This window comes from Hylaeus anthracinus, unplaced genomic scaffold (assembly GCF_026225885.1).
Source record: "Hylaeus anthracinus isolate JK02 unplaced genomic scaffold, UHH_iyHylAnth1.0_haploid 3, whole genome shotgun sequence".
NCBI lineage: Eukaryota > Metazoa > Arthropoda > Insecta > Hymenoptera > Colletidae > Hylaeus > Hylaeus anthracinus.
The window spans coordinates 1,284,418-1,302,059 of record NW_026535284.1 but is presented as its reverse complement, the minus strand read 5'-3'; the positions used below and the strand labels follow the sequence as shown (position 1 = coordinate 1,302,059).

Sequence of the window (17,642 nt, the reverse complement as noted above, 5' to 3'; positions counted from 1 at the left end):
TGTAAATAACACATACAAACCTTATTTTACTTGCAAATTAATGTAGAGCTTAAAATAAAAATACATTTGTCTTTTATTATAGTAAGCATAGAGTCTACAATATACATAATGTGTCTGAAGCCAGATATAGGAAAGAGACCAGCTTCAGTTCTTTAAGTTTCCAAAAGTATACAGAACGCATGGCAAGATGTCTTACTGCAAGAAATTTAAATGTTAAAGATGAAGTGAGAAAAGAAAAAAAAATCAACTATTTGTAACGCATAAGTTATTGTATTAGAATAAAGTTCAGAAGTACGCAGAACGCGTGACAGAAAGTCTTGTTGCAAGAAATTCGAATGTTAAAGATAAAGCGAGAAATGAAAAAAGGAATCCACTATTTGTAATGCACAATTAATCGTATTGCAATATCAGTTTCAGTCCTTAGAATCTTCATAAGTACACACAATGCATTGCAGAAAGTCAAATGCTTGGCATGGCCAGGCAAAGCATTTTCAGATCATCAATTCCCATACTTTCTCTCTCGCAGACTTTCACATAATTTGTCAATTTAAAACTTTGACAATATGAGTACATTTTCATTTTATTGTGTTTTAAAATATTTCTAAGGACATTCATTGACGCAGATACCCCTCTTATCACAGGCTTTCAGATAATTTGTCAGTTTAAATCGCTGACAATATGAGTACATTTTCATTATTTTACATTTTAAAATAATTCTTATTCATCAAAACCTTGACCTTGCCTGGCCACACCAAGCATTTGACTTCCAGGCCACGGACATCTAGGCAAATGTCTAAACAGTCTCAGTTTGTGGTTGATACACTATTTACCTTCTTCATTTCACCGCCAAAGTGCGGAGCAGTCAGTTTACATGAGTTGTCATTAGGGTCTGAACGTTTGCACTGTTGAACACAGCATTTTAGCTGTGCATAGTTGGAAAGCACCGAATTTTTCATTGTGTTATACAGTGTCGCCTTTGGGCTGGAAAGCCTGGAAAGATTAGTATGGTTCTTTGCTGTGTTGGCTAAGAGCAGACATACGATCGGTACGATAAAAAAACTTTGGTGGCTGAGAGTAGATATACGACCACAAAGGGTTAAACATGAATATCAGCCAACACAAAAAGATGTGCGTCTAACATTTTTCAATGTTCTACCTGTGTGCCAAGTTTCATTAATAATCTACGTGTAACAATTGAATGATATCCCTTGTCAGTTAATTAATTTTCATACGGACTTTTTAAAGTGTCATTGTCAATTCGTTTGAGACTTTTAAATTTTCTACAGCTATTAAAAAAAGAGTTGCTCCTTGAAACTATTTCACAGAAAAAATTTATCCAACACTTTTTCACCGCTGCAGATGCTACAAATGTCTCTCAAGCATGAGCATTGTATGATCGTTATTCAAGCGTCGTGCACATTAACACTTATTATTAGACTAAAAGCGTTAATCTGCTTCTACTTCGACTTGTCGCTGGCACGAATACGCTACTACGACCTGAAATAATCGGAAATGATTACAAACTGACATTATACTGAATATTGAGACGCGATTTGCAGAATACTAATTAGCAGTGCAAACTTAACCCTTACTCGACATGCAGGGATCATATGAACCCCACAACCATATTTCATAAATTTTAAGTACAGTCTGTAATACCAGAGCGTAGACGCGATATTTCTGGAAAAAAATATCTTTTTTATCAAAAAAGTGATGTAGATCGAAAGTGTATTTAAAAAGCTAATACGCTCTTACTTAATAGTGGGTTCACTCTCCTTCATTTGCAATTATAGCTTAGTAACATCTCGGCATGCTATTGACTAATTTTTCTGCATTGGAGACAGGTAGTATTGAGGTACAAACGAAACGAAAATCGGTACAAACGGGTACAAACGATTCTAAAGAATCGGCAAAAAATTGATTTTAAAAATCTTGAAAATTGACGAACTTCTCTTTTACGCGTATCAACAATTTGCTGTATAATGTAAACTATTGAGGTACAAACGAAACGAAAAGCGATACTAACGGGTTCAAACGAAACGAAAAGCGATACTAACGGGTACAAACGATTCTAAAGAATAGGGAAGAAACAGATTTTAGAAATCTTGAAAATTGAAGAACTTCTCTCTTACGCGTATAAACAATTGCTTGTAAAATTTAAACTATTTTGGTACAAACGAAACGAAAAGCGGTACAAACGGGTACAAACGATTCTAAAGAAGAGGGAAAAAACAGATTTCAAAAATCTCAATATCGGGTGCTGACCATTTTTCGAATTTTTGTAAATTATTAATTGATGAAGGTACAAACGATACTATTGGTGGAACAATCAAGTACAAACGAAATACTATCATTGTCTATAAAAAAAAATAACTTTTGAAAAGTCAGGTGCCAGATTCACATCACTTTACAAGATTTTTGTTGATTGTTGCGACGATTTGGAGTCAAATTGGTTGTCATGCTGTTTTTTTAATTGTTTTTTATGTTTTTCAATGATATTCTGATGAAAAAAATAATATTTTCATTACAAATATCAACTTTTTATTGTATTTTGAAGGTAACATGAAGTTCGCTTTATCACAAATTTACTGTATTCAGTTCTCAGAATAAATACCTTCTTTCAATGGACACTGAATTAATATTTTTTTTCTCGCGGTGCTACATCAGCGGAAAACAGAACTAAATTTTGAGGCCTTAGATGTATAAATAAAAAAGTTATACATTTTTTATAAAATCAACCTTTTTCTTATTTTTGATTGCTGTTTTAATTTTGTTACCATACTTTACTATATTTTTTATTTATATACTCTACCCTACTTTAAAAACTAAACTTTTAAGAAATTAAAAATAAAATCAAGTTAAAATATATAATAGTTTATTTATTATAACGGTTTCTGTCATTAGGGTGCATGTGATCCCTGTGTGCTGAGTAAGACTTGACTCCAAGACCTGATTTTGCAATTTCAGCCTTAAAACATCATAAACAATAAAAGTGCGTTTCTTTTTTTCTTATAGAAGAAATTTGTTTGCATATACTTTTTCCAACATCAGGCCTTGGAATCGTACCCGCCAAAGTGTAACGGATATATTAAAACCAGAATTATTAGAAAATATTGCTTCTTGTAACGTGGTTGGTTAAGTAATGGGATATCACTTGAAGGTTTCTTTGAATTGAGAGCACTTGAAACCTTTACTGAACAACGTGTATTTCTAACAAAATATAACACCTTTAAACTTGTACAATAATTTCCACGATCTTTGTCGGGTGCGTAGTTAAACCGCGGCGCGGACTTCCTTCTATTCTCTATGTTGAACCTTCGACCATACATGAATCGCTCAAGCTATAGTGTAGTCCGTAACTAATATCTTCCATGCCAAAGTTACGAGTAAGCAGTTGTGCGCAAGCGCTACAGTCAATGGGCGATAGCAGTGGGGAAAGGCGCGAATTGAAATTTTTGACGGTTTGCCGAACTACTCTTCGACCATTGGTCAAAGCTGAAGTTAGCCTATCATCTAGATGGAATTTTTGCTATAGTTCTCGAATTTGACGCATGCGCATTACCGTCATGTCTCACTTTTGGTATGAAGATGTTGGTTACCCTCTGCTCAGTGTATAAAGAGTAGGCTTGAGGAGTCCATGTATATATCGAAGGTCGAAGGTTTGAGCTGCCCTCGGTCCGATTCTTGTCCACACAAGGGAGCTAGTCTCGGAGCACTCGGGCTGGCAACGTCTAGGTTTGTCCACACAAGGGAGCAGTCCAGAGCAGGTAGCCAGTTCTTAGGAATTCGAAGAATTCTGCCAATTTCTGGGAACGCAGCCCTTTCTATACCCATTTGGGCCTGGGCCCACGCGCTGCGCCGGGTGGGGGTAGTCACGTGGGGTGGGGCGCGAGGGAGGGGGTGACTCGCTGGTGGGGGTTGCGTTGTAGCGGAGGTGGCTACGGCTCCGCTCTAGCGCGATCGGGGCACTACTCTGATGAGTTCCGAGGGTAACTGGAATGTTACGTTTGAAGGGGGTGTTACATTCTTTGATTCAATAAAATTGAACACAATCATGCTAGCCCATTGAGCTCTATCCTAACTGGAGTGTGAACTCCTGTAGGAAGAAGTAGAAGAAGAAGAGAAATGCAACATGGGTGGTTCCGGTATTATCCTATAGCAAATTTATTTGTAGAGGGGGAACAAACGTACGCCGTAACATAACCTACCCGAGCATCGCTGAGCATTGTCGAGTGAGTTACTTTCAGATTCTTTTCCGCATAAAATTGGATAAATACAATATAAATTGAATTGTGTGACAAATAATCAAATTTAACTCTATACCAAATTGTATATATTTATATGATCTAAATTACGGTATGTAAATTACGTATACTATTCCATTATTATGTCATTATTATTAATGTTTCTATCGTTTTATATATAAATAAAAAGGAAATAAAGTTCAAATCTGTACATAATTAATCTGTAAATAATTCCTAGTGCCGCGAAGTTTAAACAAAGAGGAGTCTGTTCTCCCTCCACACATAAATTTGCTATAGGATAGTACCACCGGAATCACTCATCTTGCATCTCTCTAGGACCGGCTTCTCTCTCACAGTTCACACTCCAGTTAGGATAGAGCTCAATGTGCTAGCCTAATCGCCCTGTCTTCGTCTCTTCTGCAATTGTTGTATCGTCCTCTCTGTCCTTGTCCCGGAGTTCCCAATTTTTCCGCAACTGTCGCTGAAGTCAACTCGAAGTTTGACTCTGGCTCCTGCGCACTCTTAACACCATCGAATTAGTTGCATTTTTGTTGCAGGGTGAAGGAATGCCAAAAATTTGACGGTCAGACGATCGTTCCCGGTAACATTGAAGCAGCGTTGGTCACTTGCAACTCTAAAACAAAGAATCAAGCGTCTTCCGCCAGCGGGAAACCCATCTACAAGAACGTTCACCCGGTCCTAAGTACCGACAAGGTCCGCGAACGCTGGCGTCGCAACGATAGCCAACCAACGCCGCCCATCCAACTTTCGCGCAAGCTCAGCGTTCTCTTGCTCGGTATCGACAGTGTCAGTCGACTGAATTTTCTGCGTAGCGCGCCATCTGCCGATAAATATCTGCGCGAGACTGGCTGGGTTCGCTTGGACGGATACAACAAAATGGCGGACAATACCTTCCCGAATCTGATGGCGATACTGACCGGTCAAAATCAAACCGAGGCCTACGCGATATGCAAGCCAACCGTTCCCTACAAACTTGACCAGTGCCCCTTTCTTTGGCATAACTTTCGCAACGCCGGATACGTCACGGCCTATGGCGAGGACGAGACCACTCTGAGCACCTTCAACTATCTCAAAGTCGGTTTCATGGATCCGCCAACTGACTACTACCTGCGGCCGTACATACTGGCCTGCGAGAAGCTGCTCAAGGTGAAGAAGAGGTACGAAAACATATAGTTCCCGTTATTACTTAATATTCAATATTCTATACGCGTGCAAAGTTTGCAAGTGAAGCCACTACACTAACCAATGCACTTGTTCGAAGAAGAATTCTTCAGTTTTGGTTAATACCGAAATTGTTAACTTTTCCCTAAAAAGGGAAGACCTAGTAAGTATATACTATTGAAAGATGGAAAGAAAAATACGGGACGGCACAGGGCCAAGACAAACAATAAAATACAAAAATAATCAGCTTTGTACTAATGATGTAAAAAAAAAGTGTCACTACCTCCCGTATTAGTTAGTTATATTTTATCCTCTTTGCGGAGTACATGCGGACCTCCGCTCCGCTTACATTTCATTTCCTTTTATCATTACTTATCGAACTAGGTCACGGTGTAAAAAAGATAGGTGGACCGACTCTTTTTTTTTTTTTTTTTTTACGTGAGGAAATGCGTTTACGCACGCCCCCTCATAAGGAGGGGGTAGTGTGGGACTCGCCCCTTGATTTGATATCAAGGGAAATACCCACTAAAACCTCACGGTGGCCGGCCACGGCGCATTGGGGAGGGGCACCGGGATCTCTTACAAACGCTACCGGTGCCCCTCCGCACCTCTCCCCCCCCCCCCCCCCCAACGAAGGGAGGAGTGCCATCTCCGGTGGGGAGTGAATACCTCCCCACCTGACCGCGGATGCCGCAGCCCGCGGTCTCGCCTGTCCCTTTTAGTCGCCTGTTACGACAAGCAGGGATTACTGTGGGTGTATTCTGTTCCCCGACCCACAGGGAAAAGGTGGACCGACTCTATCCCTACTCCTGTGATTTTCAAGAAAAAGTTACTTGTCCCTCCTGCAGAGGGTATTAGTGTAATATGTGAACAATATCACGTTTACTTCTTTATGTTTCTTTTACACCGTGTCCACGCCGTAAGAAAGTTATGGCACCGTGATCGTGCCATAACCACGTGCCAAATACCAAATTTTGTGATTCGTTATTTATTATAACGTTTATTTAAAAAGCGAGTGTTTTACACATCAGCAATGCTTTTACTGAACAACAATCTTGTGCATTGCTTCAGTTACACCGCTGTACAATATCGAATTTTGGCGCGGTAGCTAATTCAACAGAACTCCGCCAAGGGGAGCCACCAGAACACACACAGGTCACGCAACGTGGTTATGGCACGGTGTAAAAGAAACATAAGGAAGTAAACGTGATATTGTTCACATGTTACGCTAATACCCTCTGCAGGAGGGACGAGAAACTTTTTCTTTAAGGGGATAGACACGGGTAATGCAGCGAGATGACATTACCAGCAAAAGTGGGCCTAAAAAGGGGTTCGCGATTTTTCGCTTTTCGTCCTTATATTAGCATATTTTGGACTGAATGAGGGCTCATTCGAAAAAGGAAGGTCCAACGAAGGGTGCTCTAGTCATGATTGAACGATAGTGTGTTGATATTTAATAATATGAGCATCCAAAGTTGAACAAAAGTCGAGCAAAACGTAGAATGGAAGTATTTTTAGGTTACTAAATGGACTTCGTGACTCAAATGATGACCAGAGCATCCTTTGTTGGACCTTCATCTTTCGAATGAGCCCTCATTCAACCCAAAATATGCTAATATAAGAACAAAAAGCGAAAAATCGTGAAAACATTCCCAAAGACGAGTTCCGCCATTTTGACGATAATGCAGAGCATTACGTCACAAATTTAGTTCAGACAATCGATAGGAGATGGCGCTTACTGAGGACGACTGCAACGTGAATTCGATACAATTGCAATGTTGCCGTTCTCACAATAGTGTCTCTCTACACTGTTGCCATTTCACTGAAGTCGAAATCGCGCTTAGCATTCCGTATCCTTACATTTGCCAACGTGGACTCTCAGTCCCTCTTCCTTCTTCGTCAAATTGTTTCTTTCTACTATCGTCGTCGCTTCGAAACTCTAGCTTTGCGCTGGAAGCGGTTCGATCCCGGTAGGAGTCACTTATTTTTTTTTACTTTTTCTTCCGTTTGTACCATGTTTTGTTATGGAAACTACGTTTTTATATATTAAGATTATTTGTATACAATATTGTGCAATTTTTATGTTTTTTGTCGCTTTGAAAAAGAAGTCAGGATGTGAAAGGAGTTTCTGCAAGCTTTTATAAAAGCTTATGTCATTATAGTTTGTAAATAATAATTTAATTATATTAAACAAACATTGCACAACTTCTTTCTTTTTTCTTTTGTTTTCCTTTTCTTTCTTTCTTTTTTCTGACTTCTTTTTCAATGCGATAAAAAACATAAAAATTGCACAATATTGTATAAAAATAATCTTAATATATAAAAATGTAGTTTCCATAACAAAACATGGTACAAACGGAAGAAAAAGTAAAAAAAAAAAAATAAGTGACTCCTACCGGGATAGAACTGCTTCCAGCGCAAAAGATCATCTTCGAAAAGTGGTACTCTATCGACTATGCCACGCTGTTTCTATGATACATCCGACTCTTATACGGTTGACACTCGTCAATCGAAATTTAGCTATTTTTAGAAATTTATTTCTCGAAAACGAAAGAGAGTCGCGCCTTCTCACTTGAAGAGATTGTTCTAAATTCCCTTTTTTACATATGAACAAAATTTGATTAAATAATTCGGAGGACACTAGGCGATGTCTCATTTGTAGTTTCATCAATCGATAAATGAAAAAAAATTGTAACAACCTAATACTAAAATCGAAATGAAACACTATCATTTTCCGTAAAAAAAAAGTTAATTTTTTAGCAGTTGGATATCAGGTTCACATACCCTAGTAGCACAAAATATTGAATACAGATTCATCCAATAAAAGAGATTGAATCTCATTTTAATATTTAAATATACATATCACGTTTATTCTAGATTTAGAAAAAAATACTTTTTTTTTTTAAGTATAAAATGAATATCTATTCAATATTTAGGATGGAATATTTTTTCCCAAATGTAAAATACATATTTATTTAATATTCGCAACAATATATTTTTTCTCGAATATAGAATACATATTCATCTGATATTCAAATTCCCACCGAGGTAAACAAAATTAAAATAACTTGTTTTAATGGAATCCAATCACAAGAAATGAAGTAATAAAAGTAAAATCTATGAATAAATGAGACACAATATAAAATTTGATTTGTAACGTGTAATAATAAGAACAAATCATTGTAACGTGGCGCCCCGTTTAGGAACCCGCGACAACGACGCTCCTGGGGGAAAAACCCTGTACGCGACGCAGTACCGAGCGTCCGGCTAGGTACCGCGCGGAGGGGAAAACCCATAAAAAGGAATCTCCCCATGGTCCGTGCTTTCCCTAGAAAGCAGCCTACCGTTTCCAGGAAAGGCAAAGAGAGAGAAAAGGAGTCAGGCTTCAAAGTCACGAGCAGATGACGAATAAGGTGTTCGGCACTCCACGACTTGCGTAGCTTCCAAAAACCATCCCAACGCCCAAGCTTGAGGAAACCGAGATCCGCAAGGTGACCGGTACCGGCCAAGTGTTTCCCGACTCGTTAGAGGAAGACGTCTCCGACGACACCCCTACGAGATTCCTACCAAAAACCCCTCTTACCGCCTCTCCATCAGCATCGGGCAAAATTGAATTTCCTACGGGCCGCGTGGAATCCTAAACGTGCGTAATCCTCGCCTGTACCGCGAACAACCGCGACCCTAGTATTAACGAAAAAAGTGTAATCATAGCTTGTTTAAAATAAACGAATACGTTAAAAACTACACCAACGTTACAGATTTAATTTTTTTTTAAATCTCTTAATTTTCAAGATGTACTCAACATTGCCCGAATATTCAATACGCATCTTCTAAACATAAATTTCACATTATCCGAATATTTTTTAAACGTTTCTGTTAAAATATTTATGGGAAATAGGAAACATTAATAATGGATTTTTCAGGATATATATAGGTATCGGTTTTTATATTTAATTAGTATGCCGTCTTGCCGTCCCGTGATCAGCTGACGGCGGAGGTTGTCTTCAACCGTCCCCGCCGCCAGTTGCCATCATTAATCCGGAGGCCAGACCGCGCGACCTCTACTAGGTCGCCGCCGCCCCCGGTTCCTTCGAACGGAATTGGTCAACTCTTGATCCCGCCCTGCGGTCTCCTACGAGATAACCTCTTCGCAGGAGACCACCGCCCTCCAGTGAATCCTATACACCCCCTGTCAATCTATTCCTGGTCCGTTAGGCAGTAACCGGGCTCAGCCTGCGTGTTCTGTAACACGGGTTGGATTTGGTGCCCTCTGTTGTCTGCCACCCTCCACCCTCGTTCCCTGATTTTATACCCTATCACTCCCCCCCGTCCCTCTTCCCCCGTCCCTGGGGGGGGGGGGGGGGGGCAGGGGGGGGGGGGGGGGGCGCGCCCCCCCCCCCTGGTTAAGACTATCCCTCTCGGTTCCTCCTCCCGACGATAGCCTGGCGTCCATGGTCGGGGTTTGGATTTCCGGATTATCTGTATTTGGAAACTCTACTACCCCGGATATCCCTACCTAGGCCGATAGTTGCTACGGAGTCTTCGCTACACCTTGTTGGGTGATTTCTGCGATTGGATTCCAGTCTTAGACCTTTTCAGCCCATATTCTCCGCAGCCGCTTCCTACTTTGGCGAGCCTACTTTGTTAGTATCGTTCTTTTTATTCTGTTATCCTCTTCTGATTCACAACCCCGAACGGCACGGCTGATTCCATCTGTTTGACACGGTCACCACCCGCCCTTGGGTTCATCTCTCTGAATTCCCCTTTTCCTTGCGGAAGGTTATTTACATCGGTTAGGAGGGTCCCCAGTCCCTCCGTGGAGCCAATGGTATATACCATTTGCATGGCTCCGCGGCTCCTTTTCTTAAGATGGAGGATTTTCACGGCTCGGTTACCACCCATCCTAGGCCCTACCATATCCTGTTTGCAGGAGCTGTAGAGCCCTTAACCATGTAGGATGGTTGTTGTTTATTCCTTGCTCCGACACGGTGAGGTGCAGTCACGTGTCCCACTACTATTCTCCTTTATATCTTTAATCTGTTTTTAGCCCGTCTAGTAACTCTTTCTTTCTCTCCGGTTTTCCATTGGTTGTTTTCTTCCGCTTGTTTCTGTTGATCCTAGTAAATCTTACTTCTATAACTTACATCTAATTTCTCGTCACACGCACACTCACACCTGAGAGAGAAAGAGACTCGATTCACCCATTTTCTCCTTCCATTTTTTTTCACACACTCTCATTCCTGACCTCAGTTTCCGCCGCTCGTCCTGGCTCTCATCTCTTCTACTCTCCTCATCCACACCTCCCCCTCCCCCTCTTTCCCTAGCACCTCCGTCACAACCTCCTGCCACCCTTTTTCTCTACCCCAGTCTGTTCAGGATAAAATGGGGTGTTGAAAGAAACTTTACACACTCGCTTCACACCAAGAAACCAGACTTTATTAATCGAAGGATAAAAATCAAAATGTCCAAAGACTCGCAACATGGGATTCTCATTCGGATGAGAATTCCCTTATCGGACGATTGTCCCGCCCAGAATTGAATTCGTCTCGCGAAGTAACGACCGACGACACCTCGCAATGCCCCTTCCTCGTCTTCGTTGCCACGCCTTGGCGGCCAAGGGGCGCGCCGACTGGACCCCGATTTTGGAAACAAGACCCAATTAGGGCGCTTTTCGCCCCACGCTCAACCCCGTCGCGGTGTCTTCCCCCACAGCCTCGAAACTAGGGGTAGGTGGTCGCCTGGTGACTCACGGAAGGCCCAACGCGCTCATGGGTTTTTCCAAATTTATGGCATGAAACGGTCACATTTGGCTTGATATTGACGGCAATCAGCTACAAACCGAAAGCGACATATTTCGCGAGCATGTCATAAACTATTGTTGGCCCTCGGTTCAGCTCTTCGCGTCGCTCGAGGAAGAATATTCCTAGTAGCAATTATTGTTGGCATTTTGATGAGCTATTGACGTGATATCGGCTGGCCAACGGTTAGGATTGTCGTCCTTTTCTTCAACTGAGCCAACGATCACACCCAATCTAGGCCCCACGTTACTTTCAATATAAAGGCCCAACTGAACATTTCTTTCCGTAGGGCCAACTCTTGATTAGGTACAATAAACCAACAGTAGGCAGACAATTGGCTCTACTACACTTCAATAAAACAGCTTTCAGAATGTTTTTTGGAGATTATTTCTTTTATATATGAGATTTATACCTTAATTGAATAATAAAATTAAAATAAAAACCAATTTGTATATTTGAAAAATATTTTATTTAAAATTTTGTAATGTTAGTCTTTTATTCAACTTTTGGATGTGTAACGTTCATTAACGGGCATTATCCCCCCTTCTAAAGCTTTATTAAATTTTGCCATTAATTTCTATGGAGGCCACATGCATTCTTTTTTTAAAGACGTAAGCCACTCCGATCGTACAACACTAACACTTCCATTGTCACCATCTTGAGTTGCTTCAAATTCAATTACTTTGTACATTATGTAAAAATAAAATAGAACAAATATTATGTACGAAGCGCGTCTAATCGTGATAAATGCACGCGTTCAACTGCATTAGTGCCTTGTCGCTTCCTACCGTCGCCTTCGTCGATCAGTTTTTTGTTTTATAACCGTCGTTGTTAAGAACAAAAATTCATATGAATTAAAAATGTATATTAAATAGAACGCAGTAAAACAATACGCATTACTGTTGTACAAACGGATCTTTCACTTTCCATATTAAATGACCACTTACCTGCTTTATATTAGAACGGATCATCAAACGGACTGCAAGACGCCATGCATCTGCAGTGCAGATTCTGCACATAATATACATATAACAGTCATTTCACCTTTAACTCGAAAAATAAAACACTCGCGTTGCGAATTATATTCGTAATTCGCTGGCTTTGACTGGCTTCACGCACATCATTTTCAATCATTATTTGTGCTTTATTGTAAATGTCAATGCGTAACATAAAATAAAGTAATGGATAACAAAAATTAACTTTCTGGTGACAACGGTGCCCTCTTAGCATCACATCGATTAAAAATTAAAAGAAACAAGAGTCGAGAGACTCGTCCGTCGTTGTGGCGGCAACAAGGCTTTTCATTTGTTTTCAGTTTTGCTTTCTGAAATTAAAGTCGACAAATTTAATGAATAATCAATTAATAAAGTTCAATATACTGTATATAACAAAACTTCAATGGGCCAACTATGGCCCAACGACAGAAAACCGTGAGTATTATTCACAAATAAGAATAGAAAGAATTCATTTTAGAATGTAACAACAGGTTCGTAACAGGTTTGTAACAAGATTTCCACAACGTCTAAGGGCAACGTTAAAGCGTTGGCGTGCTTTGGTTGGTCCGAAGTAGTATTATTGTTGCAAGTTTCTTGTTAATTAACCAACTATAGTAATTGTTAGCCCAACATTGAGTATTTGTAGGAAAATTGTCATAATCCTTTTAACGTAGGTAGGCCCTTATTTGGGCATTTGTAGGCAAAAACACTAACTATATGGCAATTGATTCCCAACTATTGGAAACCGTTGGCCAACCATAAATGCTGCTAAGGTTAAAGACCTAACAGTACACGATTACAAAGGAGCCTAAATTCTGTCAACACTCGAGTTCTATCCGGAACATCAGTCCATACATTCCTCCCATATATGCTCCCACGACTCTATTCCTCCTCAACAAAACCCTGCATCTCCTTCTATCCTCCTCTTCCCAATACCTTCCCCCTTTCATGTTACCCCCTAACCTATATCCTGCCACCAACTGCCACCTCCTTTCCTCCCAATTGTTCGTTAAGTACCTTGACACCCCCTCTTCTTTTATCATTTTATAGCATTTATTGTACTTTGACTCCACTATGTTCCTCCACCTTTCTTCGCTCTGTACCTCTTTCTCCCTTCTCACCAGCTCTTCCCCTCTCAACCGTCCTTCATCCATCCACTCCTCCACCTTCCCTATATTCCACTCCTTTCTTTCCCAGAATTCTCTCCTCTCCTCCTCCCATTCTGGGGGTCCGTCCCCTGGGGTGGTCGATGGTGCTAGACCTCCCCAGAACAAGAGGTCCCTAGAACAGAACTCCTTACAACTGCTGGAGACTGGAGTTAGACAAGGTTTTCAAGTACTTGCTTCGATGAAGTGTAATAATGGAGAGGGCTTGTCTTTCCATTTTTTTTCCTGGTCGGCCTGTGTGGGTTCGTTAGAGTAAGAACCCCTACCAGTGGTACTGGTACTAATAATCAGTTATTAGGCGTCGTTTGTCGTTCTACAAACCCATCACCTTCGGGTGGAGTAGGGTGAGGCCCATTGGCTTAGGTACCGACCCTTGGATAAACTCCCTGGATATTTCTCAACATTTCCTTGCCAGTTCACCTCCTTTCCCTTCACTTAATTTCCTTTCACACTACCTCCCGTACTATTAATACATATTTAAATTCAAGAGTACAACTGTCGCCTCTTTCAGATTCGGCCTCAAGTACTGCACCGGTCCCGAAACCAGCTTCGACAGAATCCTGGACTACGCGTTGGAGTTTGCCCGCAGCTTCCTGGGGCTACCGTACTTTGGCCTGTTCTGGACAACTAGCATCAGTCACGAAAATGCGAACGGTTTGTCGTCGATGGATAGCCGGCTGCTGAGCAAACTGAAATACCTGGAACGCGAGGGTGTGCTGAACGACTCGATGGTCGTGTTTCTCAGCGACCACGGAATGCGTTGGGGTCCGATCAGGAACACGCTCGTAGGTTGGTACGAGGAAAGGCTTCCGTTCATTTACATTTGGCTACCGGAATGGTTTCGCCTGGAGCGCCCTGACGCATATGCGTCGTTACGCGCCAATGCTCGTCGACTCACCTCGCCATTTGACCTTTACGAGACGCTACGCGACGTGGTGGGTCTGTCGGGTGGCAAGGCAAATCCGTCGTCTGCGTGTCCGGACTGCCATAGCCTCTTGGGACCCAGGCCCGTGCCTCTTCAGAGAGGGTGTTCGGACGCTGGGATTTCTTCTCATTGGTGTGCCTGCACTGCGTTCAAACCAGCGGATCCACGCGATCCAATCGTCGAGAACGGCGCGAAAGCCTTCCTCGAGCACACGGAGAGCCATCTAACCGGGTACAAGGACAAGAAAGGCCACCGTCTCTGCTCTAAATTACGCCTAAAGAAGATTCATCACGTGGACCGTGCCATCGACTTTGCTAATTCAACGGACTTAGTGTTCTTTTATATGTTGCAAGTCACCCCTGGAGATGCCAAGTTCGAGGTGACGGTTAGATACCACGAGAACGAGACTTACACGGTCTCCGATCACGAAGTGAGCAGAATCAACCCATACGCCTCCGGGGCTAAGTGCCTCGACCACGGAATGAAACAATATTGTCATTGCGTCAGATAGGACAGATGTCCGGCCTACTCATGGCCTGCTAACGAAGTATCTATTTTATTTGGGTACCTCGAGTAAAAGTCAATTGTGTTGTCTGTTCGGTCGTGGAGGGATAATCTGACTGCGTCTGGAGCTTTGAGTTTGCCTTGGTGCTGTGTATTGCTTGCTAACTCTACGTTGGACGCGTGATCACTTCTCACGCGTTAAGGTGTATAGACCACAATCTTCGTTCGCTATATATGCGTTATAGTATTTTGTGTTTTCTGGTGAGGCAGCGCTACCGAACTGTAGTCCACGCGACCACTGGAAGACCTGTTACACCTAAAAGAGTCTGTGACAGGCCATTGTTTATAATTTTGTTTTGATTTGATTTTGTTTAAGCGATTAAACTTACGAAAGTTTGACCAACTCTTATGAAAAGTTCAGAACATTTTTACACACATCATTCAAAAGTAATTGGATGTATCGTTTATATAAGGAAATGTTTGTAAAGGATTATAATATGACCATCGATGTACCGATCTTATAATTAACCCATTGGCCTACAACCACGAGTGAGACTCGTGGTAAGGAATTTAATTCATAAACAATAAGCACGTGTCCGACTCGTGGTGCTTCGTTCGAACTTCCTATCTTTTTGTTTAGTATGGTCTGAGGAATCGGGAAATAGCGTGTAGGTCAAGGAGTTAACGTACCGATTTACAGTACCAGATGATTTTCCAATATATTCAACTAAAATCAAAAGCAAAAGCAATGCGTAAAGTGCAAAGGAAATCAAGGACTAATCCTTGTCATAGTCGTTTTTCTGAAAAATTAATTTTTAACCAAATTGCAGCCATTCGAAGATGAAATAACGATTTTTCGAGCAAAGATTGCTTATGTTCCGGCGACTAAAAGAAAACTGTAGCCCAAAACAAAAACTTCTATTATAAGGACTGCGTGATGCGACCTATAATAACTAGTCTTCCTTGCGACCCGCCCGCGTCTTTGTTATACGCTACTGTGAGTAGTCTCCCGCGCATTCAACTTGCGCACCACGCGTCGCCTATTTCCTAACCGACGCAACAGTGCTGGCACAGTATAAGTACAACCAGTAGCGTCACTTGGCAAAAGCAGCGTCCGCAAATGTGCATACCAAGAACATGGCGACGACGCTGTTTCGTATATTGTACACTAGATGGTACTAATAGTAACTGACACCACGCGCAGCGTCACACGTCGCACAATGGGATATTTCACCAATCTAGCTGGCGAAAAGAAAAGGAGTCCCCAGGTTTATATGAAATTTCGTATACAAGGGTTTTTGGAGTCGTAGATAACGAATCTGATATAAAAGAACAAAAAATCAAAATGGCGGATCTAATATGGCCGACTTGTATACTGAGAAGTTAGTAGATTTGCATGAAATTTCGTATAGAGGGGTTTTTGGAGACGTAGATTACAAATCTGATATTTAAAAAATCAAGAACTCAATATAAATTAAATTTAATAAAAAACAAAGACATATATTTTGGTATTAAAAAATTAAAAAATGTACATATATATTAATGTCTGTAAATGAGTCACCAGTCCTCATCAGACGAAACTTCATTTTTATCCAACAGCTGCAGATTATCGTCTGATGATGAATTCGATAGGATACAGAAGCAAAAGTTTATCAAGTTTTATTGAGGAATTAGAGTTTATTGGAAACTAAATAAACTGTAGCATGAAACTTGTTTATATCAAATTTGTAATCAGCAACTCCAAAAACTCTTGTATACGAAATTTCATGCAAATCTGGAAACTCCTTAGTTTGGCCAACTAGATTAGTGAAATACCCACATTACCTTCTGTTACTTTACACTAGTTTATAACTAAGCCAATTTTTAATAAAATCACGCTTTTTCGCGGCTGTTTTTTGCACTAATAGGTTAGTATAAACACTAAGTTTTATGTTTGAGATAAAATAATTACCGGGACCAACCCTGAAGTAGACTAAACTCCTTCTTGTTGTTTAAAATTAAAATCAAAGTAAGAGTAAAAAGGCTATTTTTAAAGCCTTTTTTATATAAATTAAAAGATACAAATAAAAAATAAAACGGTTAAATTAATAGATACTTACCACCTTTAACACAATCCATAACTCATTATGGTCAAATATTCGCACAAACAAAAATGTTCTCTTCTGAAATACAGCAAATACAATTTTAAGAAAGCACGATGCTTACGTGAAAAACACATTCAGATACGAGTGACTTGCTCTTAAAGCCCGGTTGTTAGAGTTGCGAAATGGGTTGTTTTTGATCGCTAAATTTGTTTGACATTACCAGAAGACATTACTTTTTAAGTATTATAAACTTCAAAAACTGCACTTTTGGCCAGCTAGATTGGTTAAATATCCCACTGTGCGTCGATTCAATTTATTGCGCAGCGTCACAGTAACATACTGTGGCAGCGTGTTTACGTGTGGTGTGTCGTGTTTTATTTTTTTTCTAATTATTACTTTTATTTTTCACTTAGTTTCATACGATTACTCGCATTACTTTTATGTTATACTTATAAATTTGTAATATTTTAAACTTTGAATTTGTGTTACTTAGTAATCTGAATATTATTAGGTCGTCCTAAAAGTTCGTGCCATTTATACTTCTATTTCTCAAATTAATATGTGAAACATACTCTTAAGTGTCACAAGAAAAGATAATCTGTTTCATTTCACAATAGTTTCTTACCTCTCTCACATAGTCATTATACCGTTACTAGAAAAATTCTGTGGTTTTTTATTAAATTTCGACACAGTCTTCAGCACGAACTTATGGGACAACCTAATATTTTTACAATTTATAAAATA

The 17,642-nt window shown here is 40.4% G+C and overlaps 1 protein-coding gene across 2 annotated transcripts in view; it reads left to right on the top strand.

Annotated features, from left to right (window-relative positions):
- LOC128894230 (uncharacterized) overlaps window positions 1-17,642 on the top strand; it is a 44,933-nt gene extending 27,291 nt beyond the window's left edge. For both annotated transcript variants that reach the window (XM_054155839.1, XM_054155838.1), the window contains 2 exons: window positions 4,802-5,422; window positions 13,897-17,642. In XM_054155839.1, coding sequence (XP_054011814.1) covers window positions 4,802-5,422; window positions 13,897-14,821 — 1,546 coding nt within the window. In that variant the 3' untranslated portion in view covers window positions 14,822-17,642. The remainder of the gene's footprint in view (window positions 1-4,801; window positions 5,423-13,896) is intronic.